The sequence below is a fragment of the Microtus pennsylvanicus genome, chromosome 5, assembly GCF_037038515.1.
Source record: "Microtus pennsylvanicus isolate mMicPen1 chromosome 5, mMicPen1.hap1, whole genome shotgun sequence".
In the NCBI taxonomy this organism is placed as follows: Eukaryota; Metazoa; Chordata; class Mammalia; order Rodentia; family Cricetidae; genus Microtus; species Microtus pennsylvanicus.
The window spans coordinates 94534160-94556624 of record NC_134583.1 but is presented as its reverse complement, the minus strand read 5'-3'; the positions used below and the strand labels follow the sequence as shown (position 1 = coordinate 94556624).

The 22465-nt window shown below is 40.5% G+C and overlaps 2 protein-coding genes across 6 annotated transcripts in view; one reads left to right on the top strand and one right to left on the bottom strand.

The window, feature by feature from the left end:
• LOC142850272 (serine protease FAM111A-like) overlaps positions 1-22465 on the bottom strand; it is a 178893-nt gene that overhangs the window by 38180 nt on the left and 118248 nt on the right. The gene's annotated exons all lie outside the window — the stretch shown is intronic.
• LOC142850276 (serine protease FAM111A-like) lies at positions 5378-20660 on the top strand. 5 transcript variants are annotated; one of them, XM_075973610.1, is made up of 5 exons: positions 5378-5469; positions 6292-6385; positions 8060-8150; positions 9559-10483; positions 20355-20660. In XM_075973610.1, the coding sequence occupies exons 3-5, from the start codon at positions 8109-8111 to the stop codon at positions 20369-20371; spliced, it is 984 nt and encodes a 327-aa protein (XP_075829725.1). In that variant the 5' UTR covers positions 5378-5469; positions 6292-6385; positions 8060-8108; the 3' UTR covers positions 20372-20660. The 5 variants fall into 5 exon arrangements, with proteins under 5 accessions (XP_075829725.1, XP_075829723.1, XP_075829721.1 ...); XM_075973608.1 differs by lacking the exon at positions 20355-20660 and having other exon boundaries at positions 5380-5469; positions 6292-6370; positions 9559-13033; XM_075973606.1 differs by lacking the exon at positions 20355-20660 and having other exon boundaries at positions 5380-5469; positions 9559-13033.

The window sequence follows — 22465 nt, the reverse complement described above, 5'->3', positions numbered from 1 at the left end:
AATAATTTGCATTAGTTTAGATTTTGCTTTATTGATAGAGATTTACGGTCAATTTTGTTATATGTATAAATGTTTCTGATGTAACTTTTACTTGATAACTGTTTTGTTATATGTAATTTTGCTATGTTAAAGTTAAAGCCTTTTTTTTTTGTTTAAACAGAAAAAGGGGAAGTGATGTGGGAGTGTCATATCAATCTGTTGATTTCTTTGGCTAAGCAATAAAGAAACTGCTAGGCCCATTTGATAGGCCCACCCTTAGGTGGGTGGAGTAAACAGAACAGAACGCTGGGAGGAAAAGGAAGTGAGGTCAGACTCCGCAGCTCTCCTCTCCGGAGCAGACACCTCAGAGAGAGACGCCATGCTACCTGCTCCAGGGAAGACGCACGCTATGAAGCTCCGACCCAGGATGGACTTAGGCTAGAATCTTCCCGGTAAGCGCACCTAGGGGCGCTACACAGATGATTAGAAGTGGGCTAAATTAATATGTGAGAATTAGCCTAGAAGAGGCTAGATAGGAATGGGCCAAAACAGTGTTTAAATGAATACAGTGTCTGTGTAATTATTTCGGGGCATAAGCTAGCCGGGCAGGCGGCTGGGGTTTTGGGGACATAGCCCCCGCCGTCGCTCCTATTACTACACATCTCACACCTGTCAGAAAGGCTAAGTTCAAAAGCACAAGTGACCACTCATGCTGGCAAGAGTGTGGAGCAAGGGGAGCATTCTTGCATTGCTGGTGGGAGTACAAACTTGTACAGTCACTTTGGAAATCCGTATGGCAGTTTCTCAGAAAACTGAGACTCCATCTACCTCAATACCCAGTATACCATTCCTGGGTATATCTCCAAAGGATGCTCCACCATACCACAAAGACCATTGCTCAACTACGTCCCTAGTAGCTATATTCATATTCTCGACAATCTTGATGTCCCTCAAATGAAGAATGGATGAAGGAAATGTGATACATTTACATAATGGAACATTACTCAACTATTAAAAGCAATGGCATCGCGAAATTTGCTGGCAAATGGATAAAAGTAGAAAAGATCATCCTGAGTGAGAAAACCCAGACCCAGAAGACAAACAAACACATGGCAGGTACTCACTTATAAATGGACATTAGCTGTAAGATAAAAGATGAACATTTTACAATCAACATACCCAGAGTAGCTAAGCATCAAGGAGGGTTTGTGGGTAAGGGGGGTACATGAATCTCACTGTGAAGACAATGGAATAGACATTGCCAGTGGACAGGGTAGTGCTCTGAATTGGCGTGGGGTGGGCGTGGAGACAGGAGGGTTCAGGTGGTGTAAGATAAAAGGAGGATACTGGAAAGACAACTGGAATTTGGGTGTGTGGAAGACTTCTCTGGGGCAAGCTAGAAACCTAGTGCAGTGGGAATTCCCAGGAATCTACGAGGGTGACCCTAGCTAAGACTCCTAGCAAAGGGGGATACAGAGCCTGAACCAGCCATCTCCTGTCACTGGACAGAACTCCCAGTGTAGGGATTTTTGACAGCAACCCAGAAAGAAAACCTTCAGTCTAACAATTGTCCTTCCTACCAGCTGTGCTGGAGTAAAACCGGCACAGAAATTGTGGGAAGGGTCAACCGATAACTGGTTCTGCTAAAAACCCATACCATGAGAGGAAGCCCACCCCTGACATTTCTGGAGGGACAGGACCCATAGGCTGAATAGCCAGCTCAGAGACCTAGAATAGAACCACACATGACTGGCAAAAAAGAAAAAAAAGTCAATTAAATGATTCCTAATGATATTCTGCTATACTCAAAGACTTGTGCCTAGTCCACCTGGTACCAGAGGCCTCACCCAGCAACAGTTGGAAATAGATCCAGAGACCCACAGCCAAACATCAGGCAGAGTTTGGAGAATTCTGAAGAAGAGGGGAGAAAAGGATTATAGGAATCAGAGGGATCAAGGAAACAACAAGAAAACCCACAGAATCAACTCACCTGGGCTCACAGGGGCCTCACAGAGCCTGAACTGCCAAGCAGGGAGCCTGCATGGGACTAACCTAGACCCTCTGCATATATGATTCAATTGTGTAGCTTGATCTACTTGTGGGCCTTCTAACAGTGGACATAGGGGCTATCTCTGACTCTGTTGCCTACATTGGGAACCTTTCCAACTAGAGGGTTGCCTTATCCAGTCTTCCTAGGAGAGGCAGTGCCTATTCTCAGTCAACTTGACATAACTTGGCTGGCTGATATCCTAGAAAAGCCAGCCCTTAGCTAAAGAGAAAGAGGAGGAGTGGACATAGGTCCAGTGTTAGGGAAGGGTTGAAAGGAGAGGAAGGAGGGAAAACTGCGGTCAGGATATAAAAACTAGCTAACTAAATAAATAAAAACATAAATAAAGACCTAAATAAAAAGAAAAACTCATTAATAAACTTGCTTAGGAATAGTAAGTTATACCAAGTAGAGTTCAGGTAAAGGAGCACTGCCTCCAATGTAAACAACTGAAAGGCAAGTAGTGTGCTCACCGCAACGTTAGAAACTGTGAGAAAGAAAATTCTGTACCACAGTTGAAACTGCCTTTGCTGAGAAAGTTTCTGCTAATGTTTATTCACCAAGATTGACCTCCGATTAGGCTCTGTTCTCATAACAAAAGGAGACAATCCTGACTTCCATAGGCCATTAGGCCCATCCCCATATCAAAGGACGTGCCTCTAAGGGGCCTCTCAAGGGAAAACAAATCCTGGTGCCTTTAAGCCTCCTGTGCTCTCATCAAAAGGCGAGTAATTCTGCCTTGTGGGGAAGATGAACCTAGGAAAAACATTATTAAAACAACCAAACAATAAACAAAAATTGAAGAAGCAGAACAAAAAAATCAGAACTGGTGCCCTTAAGAAATTACTGTGGCAATGTCTTTGCAGTAAAAATCTCCCAACTGCCTAAAAGTGGCCAGACTTGCAGTCTCCTTACTCTGTTTGAAGTGTTAAGGTCTGGCTTGAGATGGGGACCTGAGAGATTTAAGGATGACATTGTATGTGGGATGCATAAGCCTCAGGTGTACACAGTTAATAGAATCTTCTATTCCAGGCCCGCTCCTCTTTGAGCAGTAGCCAGAGCCAGATCATTACCATTCAAGAGATTTGCCTTCATTAATCCCTAACTACAGAGGGTGGTTCCTCACTGGGAAGGCAGCTTGTTTCTATGTCAGTACTAACATGTTGATGTGACTCGATTGTATTTTGTTAGTATGACAAAAATCCCTGCTTTTGGAGATGGAAAGTCTTAAGGTTAAAAGTCATGATGTCTGTATCTGTAATCTAGCAAAGTAAACAAATAGCACAGGACTGGAGATGTGGCTCAGCTGGTACAGTGCTCACCCTTCTTCACGAAGCCCAGGGTTTGATCACCTATGCTGTGTAACACTAATGTGGTGGCACACGCCTTTAATCCAGGCAGTTGGGATGACAGGTAAGAAGACCAGAAATTCAAGGACCAAGGCCCCTCTTCCTCTTCCTCCCCATTTCCACTCCTCCTTCCATATTTTCATCTCTACCAGAAAGTGTTCTTAATGGAAGCTCTCTCAAGTGTACTCTCTGGTGTTGTGTGGCCTTGAGTAAGAATTTAACCTCTTTGGAATTCCCAGCTGTTAGTGAGGAAAGGAGGATTATTGATACCATCTTTTAGGACTGAACAAACTATGTAAGGATATTTATATGAAAAGCACTTAAAACACGACGTAGCATGGCATATACCTACTCTATTCATTTGTGGATTATGTATACTTAAAGAGATTATTATTAATTCCATGACAATTCTGTAACTGATGTCCTATCCCAGGCCTTGTTGAGAGGGTGAGGTATTGAACACAGGTGCTCCTCCTCTCTCAGCGGTCTTTGCTTTTCTAGTGGTATTCAGCATTGTTAAAACTTTGAATATTTTGTCTAAATTGTTCATTTGTTTGAAAGATACAAAGAAAATATTTCTTCAAACAAAACTCAGATAGTAACGCAGGTTCCTAACAATTATTTTAGATAAACTTTCTCGAGTTCTTTCTGATAGCTTTTTACAAATCTTCTTGCACGTCTTACCTAACTCCTTTTCTACTTTTTCCCTGGTGTTTACCATCCTTCTCCTCCATCTTAAAGGAGGTCCAGATTTTTGCATCAAATTGAGTAGAAAATGTTTGGAATTTCTCAACTACAAGTTCCTTTACAAGGAACGGATGTTTGCATTTGAATTCCATCTCTGTTCCAAGCTGTGGGTTTGGGCACATCAGCTCCTTAGCCAGAAATCCTTTCTCTTAAGGCAAAACCTACCTAGGACCTGCTTGCCATGGCAGCTGTGGAAGTTAGCAATCAGAGATAATTTCTGGTAAGAATTTGACACAGTATTTTCTTGAGGTGTGTCTATAAATACTTTGACACTGATAACCACAGTAGACTCGGTCATTCTGTGTTCTGAGTCACATAGTTCTTCTTGCTCAGACACTGCCTTCTTGCATTTTGGGAATATTAGATGCACTGAAGCATTCTCGAACACTATTATTCTTCCTGTTTTTTGGTAGATGGATATGGGAAATGCAGTTGTTACACAATTTCATCTATATTAAAGAAGCGTTTAATTTTAAAAATTACTATACTCTTTTTTTAATTTTTATTATTAAAAATTTGCGCCTCCTTACCACCTCCCATTTTGCTCCCCCACCCTCTCCAATAAAAAAAAAGACTCATTCTCTAAAGAGTTTATGGTTTTGATGAAATTTTAATACCTATTTTTATGATTCAAAAGAGAGTTCAATAACCTGATTAAGCAATCTGAAAAATCATATTAATAAACACACATATTTACAAACAAAAAAAGACAAAAAATTACTATACTCTTTGGAACAACTACAAGAAAGAGCTAAATAAACTGATGTACGTTTTGAAAATTCTACGATTCGTGACAAGGGCATTTGGTCGTACCTTGCCCTTGTTGGAGTTGTTGCCTCCTAGGAAACCACCCGAGTTTTCCTAACTCTCATCTCCCCACGCCTTCGGTGAGCCTCAGTGGAGCCCCTGCCTCCGCGGTAGCAAATGGCAATGAAGAACCCAGAGTCTGTGCTTCTCTGCCCTAGCCCTAATGGTGAGTCAGGGCTCAGCTTCCATTCTCCACCCCGAATTAGGCGGTTCCGAGGGCCCAGCTCAGGTCCTTTCCCGCGCTTTCAAGCCCTGCCCAGTCAGATCTGTTAGAGTCCTGTCCCAGTTTGAGACAATTCTAAACCCAAACCCCCCGCCCCCAAAAGAAACCTGAGAAGTAGAACTGAAGCCAATGCTTTCAGACTGGCTGGTGATTGGCTCCGGGGAGGCTGTGTTTGCGTCACAAGCTGCTAACTCTGTAAAAGACCAATCCAAGACCCTTGGGTCAGAGAAGTTATTTAGGCGCACTTTAGTTCTGGCAGAGAGCCATTTCCGTGACTAGCAAAAAATATTCTGCCGCGACAGAAGAGCGAGTGGTAGGTGAGTTTGTAAGGAGATCAGCTCTTGGAGGGCTTACCCCTCACTTCCGGTTTGACCCGAAGCCTGGTAGGACTTGCAGGCAGTGGATTGATGCAAAAAAACCGCGAGCATTTTTAGATGAGGAAGGGTTGGGAGGAGAGTGAGCTCGGTTCCATTTGGGTGGTGTCTGCAGTTGTTGGGAGAGTAAAAGAACAAAAAGAAAGAATTTAACGTTTCTGTTTTTGTTTTTCAGTGCTCAAGGAAGAATAATACCTCTAGTTTAAAAAACTGGTGTCTGTAGTAGCCACTGCTCTTTTTCTGAAAATGCCTCCTTAAATGAACTAACCCATGTCTGATTGTGTGCTGCAGACAGACCTGAATGTGGTTTCCTGTCTGTGCTTCTCTCCAGCATAAAACTGTGGGGAGCAGCGACAGAAACTGACTTCCTCTCTCAGACGTTCAGCATGCTCGGTGCTGGAGCCACGTGTGCTGGCTTCCTATGCCCCAGCTAGCCTGACTCTGAGTTAGCTATGTTACCCGTTTCGATCATCATAAATGCACCAAGGCAGGGATGTTCTTTTATTTCAGTAGCTTTCTTAAAGAAAATATCAAAGGTATTTATTTGTAGCCCTGGTCCCAAATAACTGGGTTTGGTGTACTCAACCAATCCTGATCTGTTACAAATACTCTTACCTCCACATTACAGCCTGAATTAGACCAGAGTTTCGAATACCAGATCTATTTGCCTTTCCTCAACCATGCTCTTCTCCTTCAGCATGAACAAACATTTGTTAAGTAACTATTGCCTCAATAGCGGTAAGTTTAGCTTGGTTTTATCAACAGGTTTCTGGAGGCCACGTTGGACATTATCAATCTCCAGCTAGAACCTTGTGTTTCTCTGTTTCTTCAGCCTTCTGTACAGGTACAGTCTGCAAAGGTGAGAAAAGCATTATTGGGTTAGATTTTCAGTGTGTTTCACTGCTTTTCAAAAATTCTTCATTTTATTTTATAGGTAATGGTACCTTTTAATAAATTCTTATATTATCAGATTTTGAAACATTTGGATGTTCGTTTTTAAAAAAATTATCCGAGGCCATCCCAGACAGCACAGGAACCCTTGTCTTACAAAATTTGACGCCAGAGAAACCCTGTCTCGAAAAACAAAACAAAACAAAACATCAAAAACAAAACCAAAAAATTGGAAAGGTGATATGTGTACCATAACTGTGTTAATATTTAATGTGAATAAACTGGCATTGTTATTCTGAGGAAATATTCCTGAACTTTTAGAGATGGAAAGTGATACAGGGTTAAAATGTCACAGTGCTTCTAAGTGTAATCTAATACAATTAAAAGGCAGTGTGGGGCTTGGAGGTCGTTCCATTGGTAGACTTCTTGTCCAGCTTGCATGAAGCCTTGGGTTGGAGTCTAAGCATCACACACACCTGACATGGCAGCACATACCTGAGATGCTAGCACTTGGAGGAGACAAAATGAGAAGTTCAGATTTCAAGGCCAGCCTTACCTACAGGAGACATTTTCCGAAAAGAAGAAAAAAAGAACAATTATTAATGATGGGTGTGATATTTGAAAATTCACTGTGACTGTTATTTTCTTCTGTCTCTTTGTTTTCTCTGTCTCTTGCTCTTTCTGCTCTTTTTGTTTATGTTAGGAAACATTCACAGTAAAGCTCTCCAAAGTGTATTCTTTCGAGGTTCTGTCCTGAGAGAAAGTTTAACTCCTTTGGAATTTCATGGTTTTTGTGGGTGAAATAAGGGCGACAATACCAATTTCTCGTGCTTGAAAGAGTTATTTTGTTAAAACATTCCTTTGCTTTTTAGAGGCAGCACATGGAAAGGTAGATGTAAACACATACTTCCTCACTCTCACACACAAACATACATGCACACACACACATGCACCTGTAAACATACTCCAAAAAACAAAATCACAAACAAACAACTGCCCCACCATTAAGGCAAACAAGAAAACTCTAAAGTAGAAATTATGTGTCCTGAGTATCATCTTGGATCACTTTCAAGATTTCTTTTCCATCTGTCCTTCTAAATTTCTTTTGTTCTCAGGGTACTACCTACCCATTTTCTTCCCACCTGTCCCACTGTATTTTAACCATCCTCCCATATCCACTCTAAGTGAAGACCAGATTTTAGCATCAGTGTGAATTAAAACACTCTTTTGAGTTCCCCGATTGCAATCCTCTGTTGGAATTAATATCTACTCTTGGTTTGTCTCTTTGCTTCAAGCAGTGAGCACATTACCGTCCTTGCCAAAGACATACCCACTCCCCCAAATTCTAGCTAGAACCTGCTGTCCATGGCAGCGGTGGGGGTTAGCAGTTAGACGTAGGTGATGCTGTGTCTGCTCTGGTTCCTGACATGTGGTACCTTGATTTGAGTTCTGGGGTGACTCTGCTGGATGGATAAACTCTTGGCTATGAAGTGATGACCCTGTGAGAAGCAAGACTGAACAGAGGGGGAAGGTGTGATGTGGGACATCAGAAAATGTTCCCCTCTATACATCACCTATGACGATACTGATAAGGCTTGAAACCATTTTGAAATTAGCAATTCATCTGAGTTATCTGTTTCAGGTCTAGTCCATCGGGTGTTAGAGGCATACCTCACAGAACATTCTACTTCATGCAAAGAAAAAGCATGGAAATCCTGCGCTACTTTTCTCAGGTATGTCTGCACATCCCTAGCAGACTTAGCAATCCTTGATCCTCAATCACAAGGTTCTAACTGCCATGAAACTATCTGACTGTGAATTGGGAGTATTACACACTCTGTTACCTGTCCATTTGCTTCTTTCTAGCTTGGTGAAAGGAACTGGGGAAGGGAATTATAAAACAAAAGAAGTCCGTATCAAAATACCCTTAACTGAAAAATAATACTACCTGGAGGAATAAGGGAGGAAAAAAGATAAAATACAATGTGTAAGATTAAACTGGGGAAACGCAAATGGGTGTTGTTCCCTGGCGTGGAAGCATCTTTCTGAGTGTGACTTAAACCTAAGAATGTTTACCTGTATAGTATTTTGTAGTTTCTGAAATGACTGTGTCGTTCATGCTTACTATAACCCTGATAGGCTTGTGAGAAGGATTTGCTTCCAGAATCTCTGCTTCATGTGTAGGCTCCCTGAGGTGCTCTCCAGACTGAGTATCGTGGCTGTACAGGGCTCTCTGAACTGGTCAAGAAGGGTGAGAAGGGCCAGACATTTGAGATGCTCCTTCAAAGGCATCAGCTCATTTTCATTATTCCATGTTCTAGGAAACTGGAAGATCCAACACCTAGATATCCACGAAAAGATTAAATCTGTTTCCGCCGCCCCCCACCCCTAGCTTTGTGGTTATAAACAAGCTAATAACCACATACACAATCCCCTGTTCTCTTTCTTAAGTATCAGGCCAGGCATGATGGCACATGCCTGTAATCTCAGAACTCTGAATAGAGAAGGAAGGGGACCATACGTTGAGGGCAGTCTGGGCTACAGTGTCTCAACACTCAAAACAGAACTCTTGGATAAAACATCTATGGTCTCTGCCATGGCTGAAGGAATGAGAGCACCTGAAGTACAGACCTAAGCACCTGTTTTAGATGCCTGGAATGTGTGACGAGAACTGGCTCCTCACTACTGTCCTTTGCCCTCCACATGAGTGGCCCAGCATGCTCCAGGCCTGCACTCTCCCAGACACTCTTGGTGCTTTTAGGAGTCTCTGGTGAATAATCAAAAGTGTATCTCAGTTCTTTCTATTGTGAATTTGAGACCAACCTGGGCTCCAGATCTAGGTCCACCGTAGCCATGGTTATTCAGTAAGACTCTCCTCTCAGTTCTGTGCATGCACGTACAAAGAAATTACAAAAGAGTTCTAAACAATTTTCATGTCTAAAAATTTTAATCTATTGTATAAAATAATAAACATATTATAAATAAAATGCTTTCTATTTGAACTGGTAGATTTTGAGACATCTAGGTGAGTTCTGCTCTTTCTGCCTGCTTATTGAGAAAATATGGCACATACTGTACAAAAATATCACAGGAATACCAATGTCGTCACAGTTTTCTAAAGTGTCTGTCATTTCTCTTTAGGTCCCCAAAGAGCAGAATGATCCCATAATTTCTCAAAGGAAAATGGAATGTAGAAAAAGACCAAAGGAGGTGATCAAAAACCAGGACCAAAGATCACACTGCGATCAAAAAGCTCCACGAGTTCAGAACTCTTTCCAAAATGCAACAATTACTATCACCTTTGGTGTAAACCATGCAGTCTGTGAGGTAGCAGATAAGGGGACAGGTAGCTTATATGAGGCCCTGAACACCCTTGAGCTTGTCAAAAGAGAGATAGAAAAACAGCCAGGCAAAGAAATGCTGGTGTGTGGCAAAGAAGGAATAGAAGGGTACATAAACCTCGGTATGCCCCTCCGTTGTTTTCCACAAGGCAGCCATGTGGTCATTACATTTTCCAAAACTGAAAGTGAGGAGAAAGAAGACAATGAAATGTGTGGTCGCTTTGACCAGTCATCTGCTGAGTGTGTTGTATTTTACATTCATGTGGTCGGGAATGGGGAGCAAAGAATTTTGAGGTGCAGGGAACTTCACGAGGAGGGCACCAAACTCTGTGTCTATGGCTTCAAGGGAGAGACCATCAAGACCACTCTGCAGAAGGATGGCAGGTTTCTCTCTTTTGTAGAGAGTGACCATTGGAAACTTATTACCAATGACACCATCGTAGCAAACAGCCAGACAGTTGATGTGTTAGAGGGTAAGCTCTTTCAGATTGATGTTGAGAGAAAGAAGAGCCCTTGGAAGGCAGTGGCAACTCAGAAATCTGACTTAGAGGACAGAAACTTCACTATATTAAAAGAATACATTGTAATTTTGTACCCCACATTAAAAAGACAACGGGAAGAACTAAGAACATACATCAAGGAAGAGAGTGAAAAAAGAGAGAACACTTCCTTACTCAAAGCACATAGAGAAAACTTCAGGAAGCTGACCCAAAGCTCCATCCCAGGTAAAGTCCTCAAACTTCTTTCCCAGCTCAGTGACTCAGTTGGGTTCATAGTTTGGAACAACAATGGAAACAGGGGTAGTGCTACTTGCTTCCTTTTTAAAGGGCTGTACATTTTCACTTGCCGGCATGTAATAGATGACGTAGTAGGGGAAGGCATAGAGCCAAGTAAGTGGGCAGATATAATTGGGCAGTGTATAAGAGTGACGTTTGATTTTCAAGTGTTCCCTGTCAAAGAAGACAGCTATCATTTTGTTGAACCTTGGTTTGAGGTGTCTGATGTCACTCTTGACTATGCTGTCCTGAAACTGAAGGAAAGAGGACAGCACATCCCTACAGGACTCGGTAATGGAACACCTTCTGAATCACTTAGTGGATTTCTGTTTATGATTGGTCATCCAGATGGAAAATACAAGGTTGTTGATGGTTGTACTGTGATGCCTGAAGGCAAGCAAAGAAGGGAATGTGAGGATATTCGTGGAAGAGAAGCAGAGGGTAGCAGGGATCCTATGCAGTATATCTATATGTACACCCAAAGAAGTTTCCAGGAAAAAGTCCATGAACCTGGTGTGGTTGCCTGGGATAACACTTTTTATTGTGGGTCTTCGGGATCTCCTGTATTTGATTCTAAAGGGTCACTGATAGCCATGCACACTGCTGGCTTCATTTGTGAGTATGAAAGTGGGGTTTCCAGTATCGTCGAGTTGGGATCTTCAATGAAACACATCCTTGATGATATTAAGCAAAAACATGAAAAATGGTACAATGAAATCTGTGTATTCAACGGGATGTAGAAATGCTGAGTCTGAGAATTCCATTTCCTCTTTGGTGTAGGAAGTCCTACGGCCAGTGGTTACCTGCCCACTGGGGCGTTGCCTACTGTCCTATAGAAGCCAATGTAGAGGATGCCTCTGCTCCCTTTTTCTGGCTGTGGGGTTTGGTTGCTGTTCTCCTTTGAAGCAGAGAATTCTAATTTGTGAATCTACCCCTAAATAGATAAGCATCTATTTCTGAATTCTGAGCCAGTGTGGGATTTTTTTTAAGCATCCTTCTTTACCTATTGTTAAAGCAGTTGCCTCTGCATTGTTTTTGTGTAGGCAATGATAATATATTTTTTGGACTTTTAGATGGCAATTTTTCTTTCATGAACAATTGATGTTTTAGTCTATGTCCTATATATACCATGCATTTTTGATTGTAAATAATTTTTCAATGTATTCTGATCACAGTTTCTCCTCTCTCATCCCCTCCCGGATAATCGCCATCTTCCCACTCACCCAAATCCACACTATATTTTTCTTTCTCCGATAAGAAAACAAGCATTGGTGAGCTCTCATTAGATCAGCCCCATTGTCTCAGTTGGTGGGAGCACCCCTCGCGGTCCTGATTTCCTTGCTCATGTTCTCCCTCCTCATTTGGACCTTGAGAGCTCAGTCCAGTGCTCCCTGGTGGAGCTAATCTAATGGGTGCTCAACAAAGCAATCTGGACTGGGACTGATGGAACCTGTGATCAATCCGGACTCCCTGCATGTGTCAGACAAGGAGGGCTGACTGAGAAGCCAAGGACAATGGCACTGGGTTTTGATCCTACTTCATGTACTGGCTTTGGGAGGCTAATCTGTTTGGATGCTCACCTTCCTAGACCTGGATGGAGATAGGAGGTCCTTGGTCTTCCCACAGGGCAGGGAACCCTGACTGCTCTTTGAACTGGGAGGGAGGGGGAGGGAAATGTTGGGAGCGGGAGGGAAATGGGGAAGGAGAGGAGGTGGAAATTTTTAAGTAAAAATAAAAATTAAAAATAAAAGAATTCCAGCAGGGCGTTGGTGGCACATGCCTTTAATTCCAGCACTTGGGAGGCAGAGGTTGGCGGATCACTGTGAGATCGAGACCAGCCTGGTCTACTGAGCTAGTTCTAGGACAGGCTCCAAAGCCACAGAGAAACCCTGTCTCGAAAAAAAAAAAAGAATTCCACTAAAAAGGTTAAAATTAATCATTGTATTTTAAATTATGTAATGATTAATGTCTTCTGTAAACTGTTTACCATGTAAATTTTAATATGGGGAGATGACATACTGACCATAAAGAACTCCTGTACTAGTTTCATAATCCTGGCAACATAAAGTTATTTCAAAAGAAGCAGTTAGAAAAGACAGGCCAATTTAGGATATTAATTCCTTTGTACAAGCAAAACTAGGCAAGAATGATGGAGGAGGGTCATCTGTTTATCTCTTGCTTTCATTGGTTAATTAATAAAGAAACTGCTTGGCCTGATAGGTCAGAACATAGGTGTGTGGAGTAGACAGAACAGAATGCTGGGAAGAAAGGAAGTGAGTCAGATGCCATGGAACCAGCTGCCAGGTCAGACATGCTGAATCTTTCCTGGTAAATCAACACCTTGTGGTGCTACACAGATTACTAAATATAGGTTAAAGCATGATGTGAGAATTAGCCAATAAGGGGCTACAGATAATGGGCCAGGCAGTGTTTAAAAGAAAAAAAAAAGAAAACAAGCAGGCATCTACAAAGATAAATGAAACAACAACAACAAGAAAACAGGATCAGAACCAAGAAACAGAAAAGAGAGCAAAGGAAAAGAAACAGAGACACAGAAACATACATTCACATGCAAAGAAATAATGTAAAAAATATACAACTGCTAACACCAACCTATAAGCAAATAACATACCATATTTGTCAGTCTGGGTCAGATTTACCTATCTGAGGATGATTTTGTTCTAGCTCTGTTCACTTCCCTGCAAATTTTTTCATTTGAGGGTCCTTTTCTTTGTTTTTTTGTTAACATCAAGCATGATAGTAGTTTGATTCTTGCTTTAATGTTATGATAGATAGCTAAAATTTTTTATTCTGAAAGACCACAACTCCAGAAAATTGAACAAAATGTGGATATGACACTCTGATTTCTGATCGCCCAGAACAATGTCATCTGTACCCCATTTGAGGGTCTTTTTAACTACTTAGTAATATTCCATTTTCTTCTTCCACTTAACTGCTGATGGACATCTAGGCTGTTTCCTTCTGAACATGGTTGATCAGTGTCTCTGTAGTAGGAATCAGAATCCTCTAGGTATATTCCCAGGAGTGGTATAGCCAGATCCTGAGGTAGACCTATTCCCAGCTTCCTGGTTATCCTCCACACTGTTTTTCCTTGGTGCCTGTACAAGTTTGCACTCCCAACAGCAGTGTATGAATGCTTCCCTTATATCAAGCCTTCAGTATGAGCTATCTCTTATTTTATCGATCTTAGCCATTCTGACTGGTGTAAGATGATATCTCAAAAAATTTTGATTTGCATTTCCTTGAAGACTGTTGACCAATTGTATGTCTACTTTTAAGAATGTTCCATTTATATTTGTACTCCATTTAAATGAGTCATCTGCTTTCTTGATAAACATAAAAATGCCCCTTTAGTTTTTAATATGTGTGTGTGTATTTACCACTCTATTGGATATAGTTGGTAAAATCGTTTCCCATTCTGTAGTCCGCCACTTTGTGATGTGGAATTCTCCACTGTATGCTGTGAATATGATCGGGTAATAAAGAATTTGTCTTGGGTCTGGCAGGGCAGAATAGAGGTAGTCAGGGTAAACTAAACTGAATGCTGGGAGAAAGAAGGTGGAGTCAGGGCGACACCATGAACCTGCCGCCGGGAACAGACATGCATAGGAAACTTGCCTGTAAGCCACAGCCACATGGCGGTACACAGATTAATAGAAATAGGTTAAATTTAGATGTATGAGTTAGCTAATAGAAAGCTAGAGCTAATGGGACAAGCAGTGATTTAATTTATACAGCTTCTGTGTGGTTATTTTGGGGCTTAGCAGCTGGGAACAAATAAGCGTTCTCTTACAACAACTTTGTCTAAATGATGGTGTTTTTTGCCATATAGAAGCTTTTACTTTTAATAAGGTTCCATTTATTAATTATTTTTCTTAGTGCCTGTGTTATCAATGTCCTGTTCAGGAAATCTTTCCTATGTCAATGAGCACAAGGGTATTCCCCACTTCCTTTTCTATTAGTCTTGGGGTCTCTGACTTTATGTTGAAATGCTTGATCCATTTGAAGTTGAGCTTTTTTCAGAGTGATAAATATTGATCTCTTTGCATTTTTCTACATGGAGATATCCAATTTGACTAGCAGTATTTGTTGACAAATGCTGTCTTTCTCCAGTGTGTACTTCCAACTTATTTAACAAAACCCAGGTTCTCAGAGGTGTGTGGAGTTATGTCTAAGTCTTCAATTCTATTCATTGATCACCATGTTCATTTTTATGCCAATACCATGCAATGTTTATTACTATAGCTCTCCAGCACAGGCTGAGGTCAGGCATGGTGATGTCTCCAGAAGTTCTTTTATCATTCACAAGTGTTATAGCTATACTGAAGTGTTTGTTTTGTTTGCTTTTTTTTTTTTTTGGTTGCTGTTGTTTTCCATATGAAGCTGAAAATTATTCTTTAAATTGTTTTTGGTCTTACTGTTTTGCTAGTTTTGTTGTTGTTAATTTGTTTTTATAATGATATTTTATTTATGCTTTAATAAGTAAAGCCTACCTGAAGATCAGAGGCTAAACCACTAGAGGCCAGGCAGTCATGTCACACACCTTTAATCCCAGGATTTGGTACATAGAGGCAGATGGATATCTGTGAGTTCAAGGTATATAGGATCAATGCTGAAATAGATCCAGATGGTGGTTGCTCAAGTGTTTAATCCCAGTACTAAGGGACTCAGGGCTCAGTCTGTAGTCATCACGCCTTGGAAGACATAAGACTTCTCTAGTGGCTTGGCTGTTTTGCTTTTCAGATCTTCAGCTTGAACCCCAATATCTGTCTTTGGGTTTTTATTACTCATTCTACAGCTTTTTTTATATCACAGAAACAGAATGGGAAATAACTCTAATACCCAGACATTCAACTCTCAGAGTAATCTCATCAACAGTAATGTTCCTCTTGGTTATGGACTACCCTAGCTGATTACCCAGCAATTGCTTACAGCAACTATCAATTGCTTAAAGTGTTCACCTTCATAGGGAAAATGTCAGAGGCAACAACTGACAATAAAATGGTGAGTCATTGGTTTGTTTTAGATCGTTTTTATCAATACTCTGTGAATTCCATGTAATGTGTTTTAACCATATTCATTCCTACTTGTTGCAGATCCACCCCCACCTTTTTCCCTGCCCAGTTCTATGTCTCTTCTCCTTTCATGTTTACTAGTCCATGGATTCCCATATGCTCTGTCCATATACTTCTAAATGTGGGGCCACCCTTTGGAGTGTGGTCTACCTACCAAAAACCACACCCTTAAAGAAAACTGACTCCTAGTCCCCTAGAAGCCATCGATTTTCCATAGCTCCACAGTTAATATTGGGGCAGAGATCAACTAATTCTATTTCTGACACATACCTGGGTTTACTTAGTATCAATAACTGTCTTACTTCGGGTTTCTATTGCTGTGACAAACACCATGAGCAAAACCAACTTGGAGATGAAAGGGTTTATTTTAACTTACACCTTGTAACCCACTGCTCAGGAAAATTGAGGCAGGAACCTGGAGGTAGGAACTGAAGCAAAAGCCAGGAATGAATGCTGCTGATGGGCTTACTCTCAAGGCCTGCTCGGCTAGCTTTCTTCTAGAACCCTGACTACTTGTCCAAGGGTGATACTTCCTGCACTGGCCGGGGTCTTCCCATATCACAAGTAATTAAGAAATGGCACCACAAGCTTGCCTATGTGCCAAACTAGTGGGGATGTTTTCTCAGTTGAGCTTCCCTCTTTCTTTGTGACTCTAGTTTGTGTCAAGATGACAAAACACTATCCAGCGTACCACCTTCTTAGACCATAGAAATGTTTATTTCTGCAGTTTTCCCAAATGCTCAGCTCCTTACCTGCTATTTTCATGGCTTAGTCACACTGGTCTCTGGTTACACAGGCTGTGTCTTGATGTAGTGTATCTCCATTGGTTAATGTGTACAGAGATGTAGTACAAGGCAAATATTTCAATACATGCGTTCTGGAAGTACAGTGAAAGTCTCTGAAACACAGATACATCTACATGTACATGAATGCTGCTGATACATGGACACAAAACAGTAGTTAATACACATGTGCGTTAATTTGTATGTGAATGAGAAATAACATATTAATGAGAGAATGTGTTTAGGCTGTTTTTGCTTGTTTGTTTGGCTTTTCTTCTCAATTTTATTTGTTTTTATGCATATGGTATCTTGTCTGAACATATGTCTATATACCACATGTGTACCTGGTGTTCATAAAAGCCAAAACAGGATATCATATCTTCTAGCACTGGAGTTACAGACAGTTGTGAGCTGTCATGTAGGTTCTGGGAATTGAACCCAGGTCCTTTGTAAGAGCAGGCTGTGCTCTTAACGACTGGCTCACATTTACAGCTCAAATATCTTCTGCTTTTAATCTTATACATGCCATTTCTTTCTAAACATGCTTGAATCAGGGCTCTAAGCTTGCTTGAGTCAGGCCCTCTTCCCAACAAGGGAATATATATATTCTTCATATATTTAGAGCACAATTAATTAAACATTACTAAATTAACTTATCAGAACACACATACAGTCTTTCTTTTGAGGTACTGATTTCATAAATGATTTTTAAGTATGCATACCTTCAGGTTCACTGTGAACTGTAAATTTCTACTGGATTTAGCAAGTGTATAAAGTCATATATTGGTCCTTAGGCTGCCATACAGAAGTTTGGCTGCCCTAAAAGCCTGTGATTTGTGTCTTTGTCTCATTTCTCCCCTCTGAACCAAAGTGAATCGTAGATGTATGGTGCTCACAATTTCATCTATTCCAGAATGTCATACTACACAGGATCATATCCTATGCAACCTGTTGGAACTGACTCAGATGCCATTAAAGTTTCTTCTGTATCTTGTGCTTTGCGATCTCATTTCTATTTGCTGTTTGTTAACGCTGGATACATTTATCACAGTTTTACACATGTATTCACCCTTTAACAATCTCACAGTTGCTTTCTCATGTGCTGTGATTATTAATAAAAATGCTAAAGACTTCTGTGTTTTTGTGGTTTTGATGAAATATATCAATACTATTGAGTAAATACCAATTAACAGATGTGATTGATGGATTAAATTCTAAAACAATACTTAGCTTTAAAAAAGTTTTCCAAAATTTCTTTCAAAGTACCCACAATTTTGAATTTCTTATTCTAAACAAGAGACATACTATTCCAAACCCCTCCCCAAATCTCATATTATTAACTTCCAGGTTGTGGTTTGTGTGATTGATTTGAACTTAGGTATCTTAGCTGGGATGTCTGGAATTCTTCACTGAATACCAGGTTTTTGTTGTTGTTGTTGTTTTTAAAGAAATCGAGGATGTTTGGGGCAAGTTGCGATGTAATAGAGCTGCTCTAGATAGTGTAGGAAGTACGGGCTCTTTGAGGAGGAGAAAAATAGAAGATATTTCTAAACTCTAGCTAGAGAGTGTCAGCCTAAACCTGCGGAAGAGGGAGAAAAGTCCTCACAGAAGTGGAGATGTCTAAGGAGTTGCTCTGACTTCCTACCATGACACTAGCCATTTATGGAGAGATCACAACTACATTACTTAGAAGTAAGATATTGCAATGCTCTGTCTAACATCCATGACTTTCGGAGTAAGAATGCTCACCACTAGGTTTCCACCTTCCAAGATGCCCATACATGTTATTCATTGGCAAATGTTAGCCCATAAAATATAGGAATGTGGGGGAAATAGTTCTTGGCCCTGTCAGGCAGTAGCAATACTACAGCTTATAGATAAGGAGCCTTCATGTGTTACATACACACATACACATAATCACAAGTTGATTTCAACATGTTAGTGATAGAGATTATAATGTATCTTCCAACTTCACTAACCACTGATGCCAAACCATTTGTGAATTCTCCCACAAGTAATGCTCTGAAAAAGATCCAACAGTCAGTGTTTTTGTCAATCTGAAATGGGTGACTTTTCAAGTGCCCTCTTTAATATGATGATGTCATCATAGATAAGCCTACCTAAGAGTTCCATATTAAAATTGGGCACAGGTATGAAATTTTCATTTCTACAATAAACTCCCATGTTTCCACTGATGCTGTGTTCTATCTAGAAATTCCAAGTGGCCTGAAGACATTTGTACATTCTCTTGATTCATTTTATGAATGAGTCTTTATTTTGAGACTAGATTTCAGGTATTCCAGGCTATCTATCTATCTATCTATCTGTCTATCTATCTATCTATCTATCTATCATCTATCTATCATATACACATATATCATATATATACAATCATATATATCATATATACACAATCTACCAAATCTATCATACACACACACACACACACACACACACACACACACACATATATATAGCCAAGGTTAACTTTGAATTGTCTTTGTCTTTGCATTTGTGCAAGAGTACCTGTGTCTGTGTGGTATGCGTGTATATCTTTGGTTTGTGCCTAGGTATATGATTGAGCATATATGTCTATATGTCTATGTGGGCAAACGAGATGTATTGTGAGTGTGCGAAAGCCGTAAACCAACATCAGGCCTCTCATACATTCATTCTTTGCCTTAGTTTTTGAGACAGTTTCACTCCCAGGACCTGCAGATTACTGATTTGGCCAGGCTGACTGTCCAGCAAGCCCTAGGATTGTCCTCTTTGGCCTCCTCTGTAGTAGAATTACAGGCAACATAGGGATCAACTGGATTTTTCTGTTTACTAATTATCCAATTATGGTGTTAATGCTCACGCAGAGAACACTTTATGGACTGAAACATTTCTCCCACCCTGGAACTCCTGCTCCTCTCACAAGTTCTTGAAGTTCTGACCCACTTGCCTCCCTCTGCCAAGTGCTGGGATTATAGGAATATACCATTCCATCAGGTGCACAAGGGGGCCAGGAACCAAATTCAAAGCATGCTGGGTAAGCATTCTACCAAGGACTTCATACTCAGCTCTCTAAAGGCTGTATTTATTCATTTATTTTATGAAAACCAAATTTCTTCATGATACTTTAATGTCACGAAGTTTTGGTTTATTCTGCCTACCCTCCACTCCTCTCTCCACCCATCTTACCTGGTCTCCATCCTACTCCCAGAATTCCTCCTTCTTCTTTGATGGATGTTTCCCGATAATCTCCTTAACCATTTCCTCAAAGCTTTTGCAGATCTTCTCTGTCCCTTCTGTCTCAAGGGCCCCTTTTTCTAGTTCCTGCCTCGAACCATGTTTACTTCCACCCAAACTCACATCCAAAGGCTTTCAATGTGGGCTCTTGCTCAGTTCTCATTTCTGCAATCATTCTTTCCATAATATTCATTCTATTTCCCATGGTGATTGTCATAAGTTCTTCTCTAAGTGTTAAAGAATAACAGAAATTTTGAATTCAGATTTTTAATAATTACCAATCTGTGTACATAGCATGACTTAAAAATCTTAATTATGACTTACAAAAGAATATAATATAATGGTGATATGATGTGCACTGTCATAGTCACTTAAAATGGGATTTAGTCCTCTTATATGTGCAACTCGGAGTCCTGCCCTTTCTTTGAAATAAGATGGATATGTAATCAGAAACAATCTGACAGTCATACCAATGGGTCAGAGAGAATATTATGCTGAGGGCAGGCAGCTATGATGTGTCTAAGAACCTCCAGAAGTCAGAAGGACTGAACGTGATAATGTGGGAAGGTTGAGAGCAGACGCTCCTCACCAGCAATTGCATTGATTCTTCACTCTGCCAGCGCTGGGTTACATGCTGGAAATTTCTGTACAGCTGGCAGTAGAGAACGAACTAACAACACTTTCTCACAATTCCCTTTTTTTCTCCAGATACCCAGCAGAAATGATGTCAACAAGCATGAAGTAGCCCTTGAAGTTTGGGATTCAAATCTGAACAATAATGAAAAACATCGATGCATGTTTCCCTTAAATGAAAGCTCCATCTAATTAGAGAACACTGTACTTGCAGAATGGGGTAGAGCCATTTAGATGAAGTAACACTTTCAGAAGATGTAGAGAATCATTCTAATATGATCAATGTTGTTTATAGATACAACAACTCAAGGGTATATAAACCTGAGGCTGCCTCTGAAATTGCTGGTTTGCTGCAGTGTGCACACTTCTATATAAAACTTCTTAATATAGTGGGTATTCATGTTCTCCAATGAAGGAATATGGAATGCTTCCTGCTGACATATGATTGGATACTTTTATAAATGTCAATATAGACCTCATGCCTTTACTGACTTTTGATAGTCTACGTATTCTATTCTTTACAATATTAAATAGAAAAAAATAAGAGGTTAGTTAACTTGTTGAAAGAAGACACAAAAGATAGTCACAGTAATTAGAAAACTAACAAGTAGATTTCATTTCAGATATTTCAAACTGATCTAGGGAGTGCTAAAGAGGAAAAGATATTGACAAGTGGACTTGTTACCACAGGTTGGTAATCGGCTACTCCAGAGGCTAATGAGAGAATCACAGGTGCCAAGACAGCCCGGGCTCCAGAGGATGCTAAAGGCCAACCATGAAATTCTGCCCCCAAATCAGAAATTAAAAGTGGTGTGGGAATGTGATTCAGCCGTAAACCATTTACCTAGCATACACAAGGTCTTGATATTAATCCCCAGTGAAAAATACATATTAGAATTCAAGTCAATAGTTAAGATTTTTCCTCATTGGCTTTTTAAATTAGAAACATCTTAATTCTTATTGAAAATGCTCAGCACATGAACAACGTACCTTACAAAACCTCTTGATTTGCTGTTCTAAACGCTTGGGATGCTGCATCTTCATAACTGGCCGAAAGTGTCTTACACTCTGACAAGGTTTCAAAGTCCTTTGGTCATCTGAATTCGCTTCCTTTTATATCATCTATGGCACCAGCTTCTACTGGCAGTAGAATGCTCCAGGTTTTCTGCTCATTTCTCTCAGCTCAGCATCTACTATCCCATAATTGGCAGGTAAGAAAGTCACCCACTCACTGCCGCATTCTTCCCATCGCATTCGGTGCTTTGGAAACCAAAGGCTGACTCTCAAGCAATTGATTTGCAAGTAATAGAAATCGGGTTCTTCTGTACTTACTACTCTGAAGGATAGAAACAAAGTGGAGGACATCTCGCTTCTGCTCCACTTTCAGGCAAGCAAAGTCAGAAAGGGTGAGTGTGCAGAAATCACTGCATAAATTACCTCAGTGTCCATGTGTAGCAGCCAGCTTCTTCCATAACCGCAGCGCTAGCAGCAGCGGTTGGAGGATCTGGCATTTGCTTTGATGCTGAAGGAGGCTACTTTGATAGAACCTGTTTCCTAGTGACTCCCAGGTCACCACCGACCTTATGTTCTTGAACTTAGTGATGCCACTGCTGCCCCCTGAACCCACTGCTCTGTGCATCCTAAATCCTTCCTGCACAGGATTCTTCATTTTGTGTTTTATCAACCTGGACTTGACAGTTAACAGCTAGTTGGACCGTCTCACTATACACATGGTTCTATATGAAAGAGACACCAATGCAAAATGATCAACCTTTAAAACAGACATACCATGATTTGAACTGAACAAATTCTACACACACACACAGAAACACACACACACACTTTGGTATGAAAGAGGACAAGGTGGTCATGGTGGGGTACATAGGAAATGTTAGAAGGACAGAAGAGAAAGAGAAATGGTGTAATTACATAATTCTCAAAAACTAAAAAGAATGAAAGTAAGAAGGGAACTCAGCACAGTAGTGTAGGAGCAAAGAGGAGAAGCTTCCTCCTCCCTGTCCTTTTCATTCTTCTGAGTCTTTCTGTGCTATAATTTATTTAACTCAGTTGCAAAACATTATGATTTCAACACGTAGTAACTACATGTGTTTGGATATCCCATGTTTTCATACCAAGTTCCTTTCTATACAGTGATGTATTTTTGTATTTATATCATGTCTCAGTTG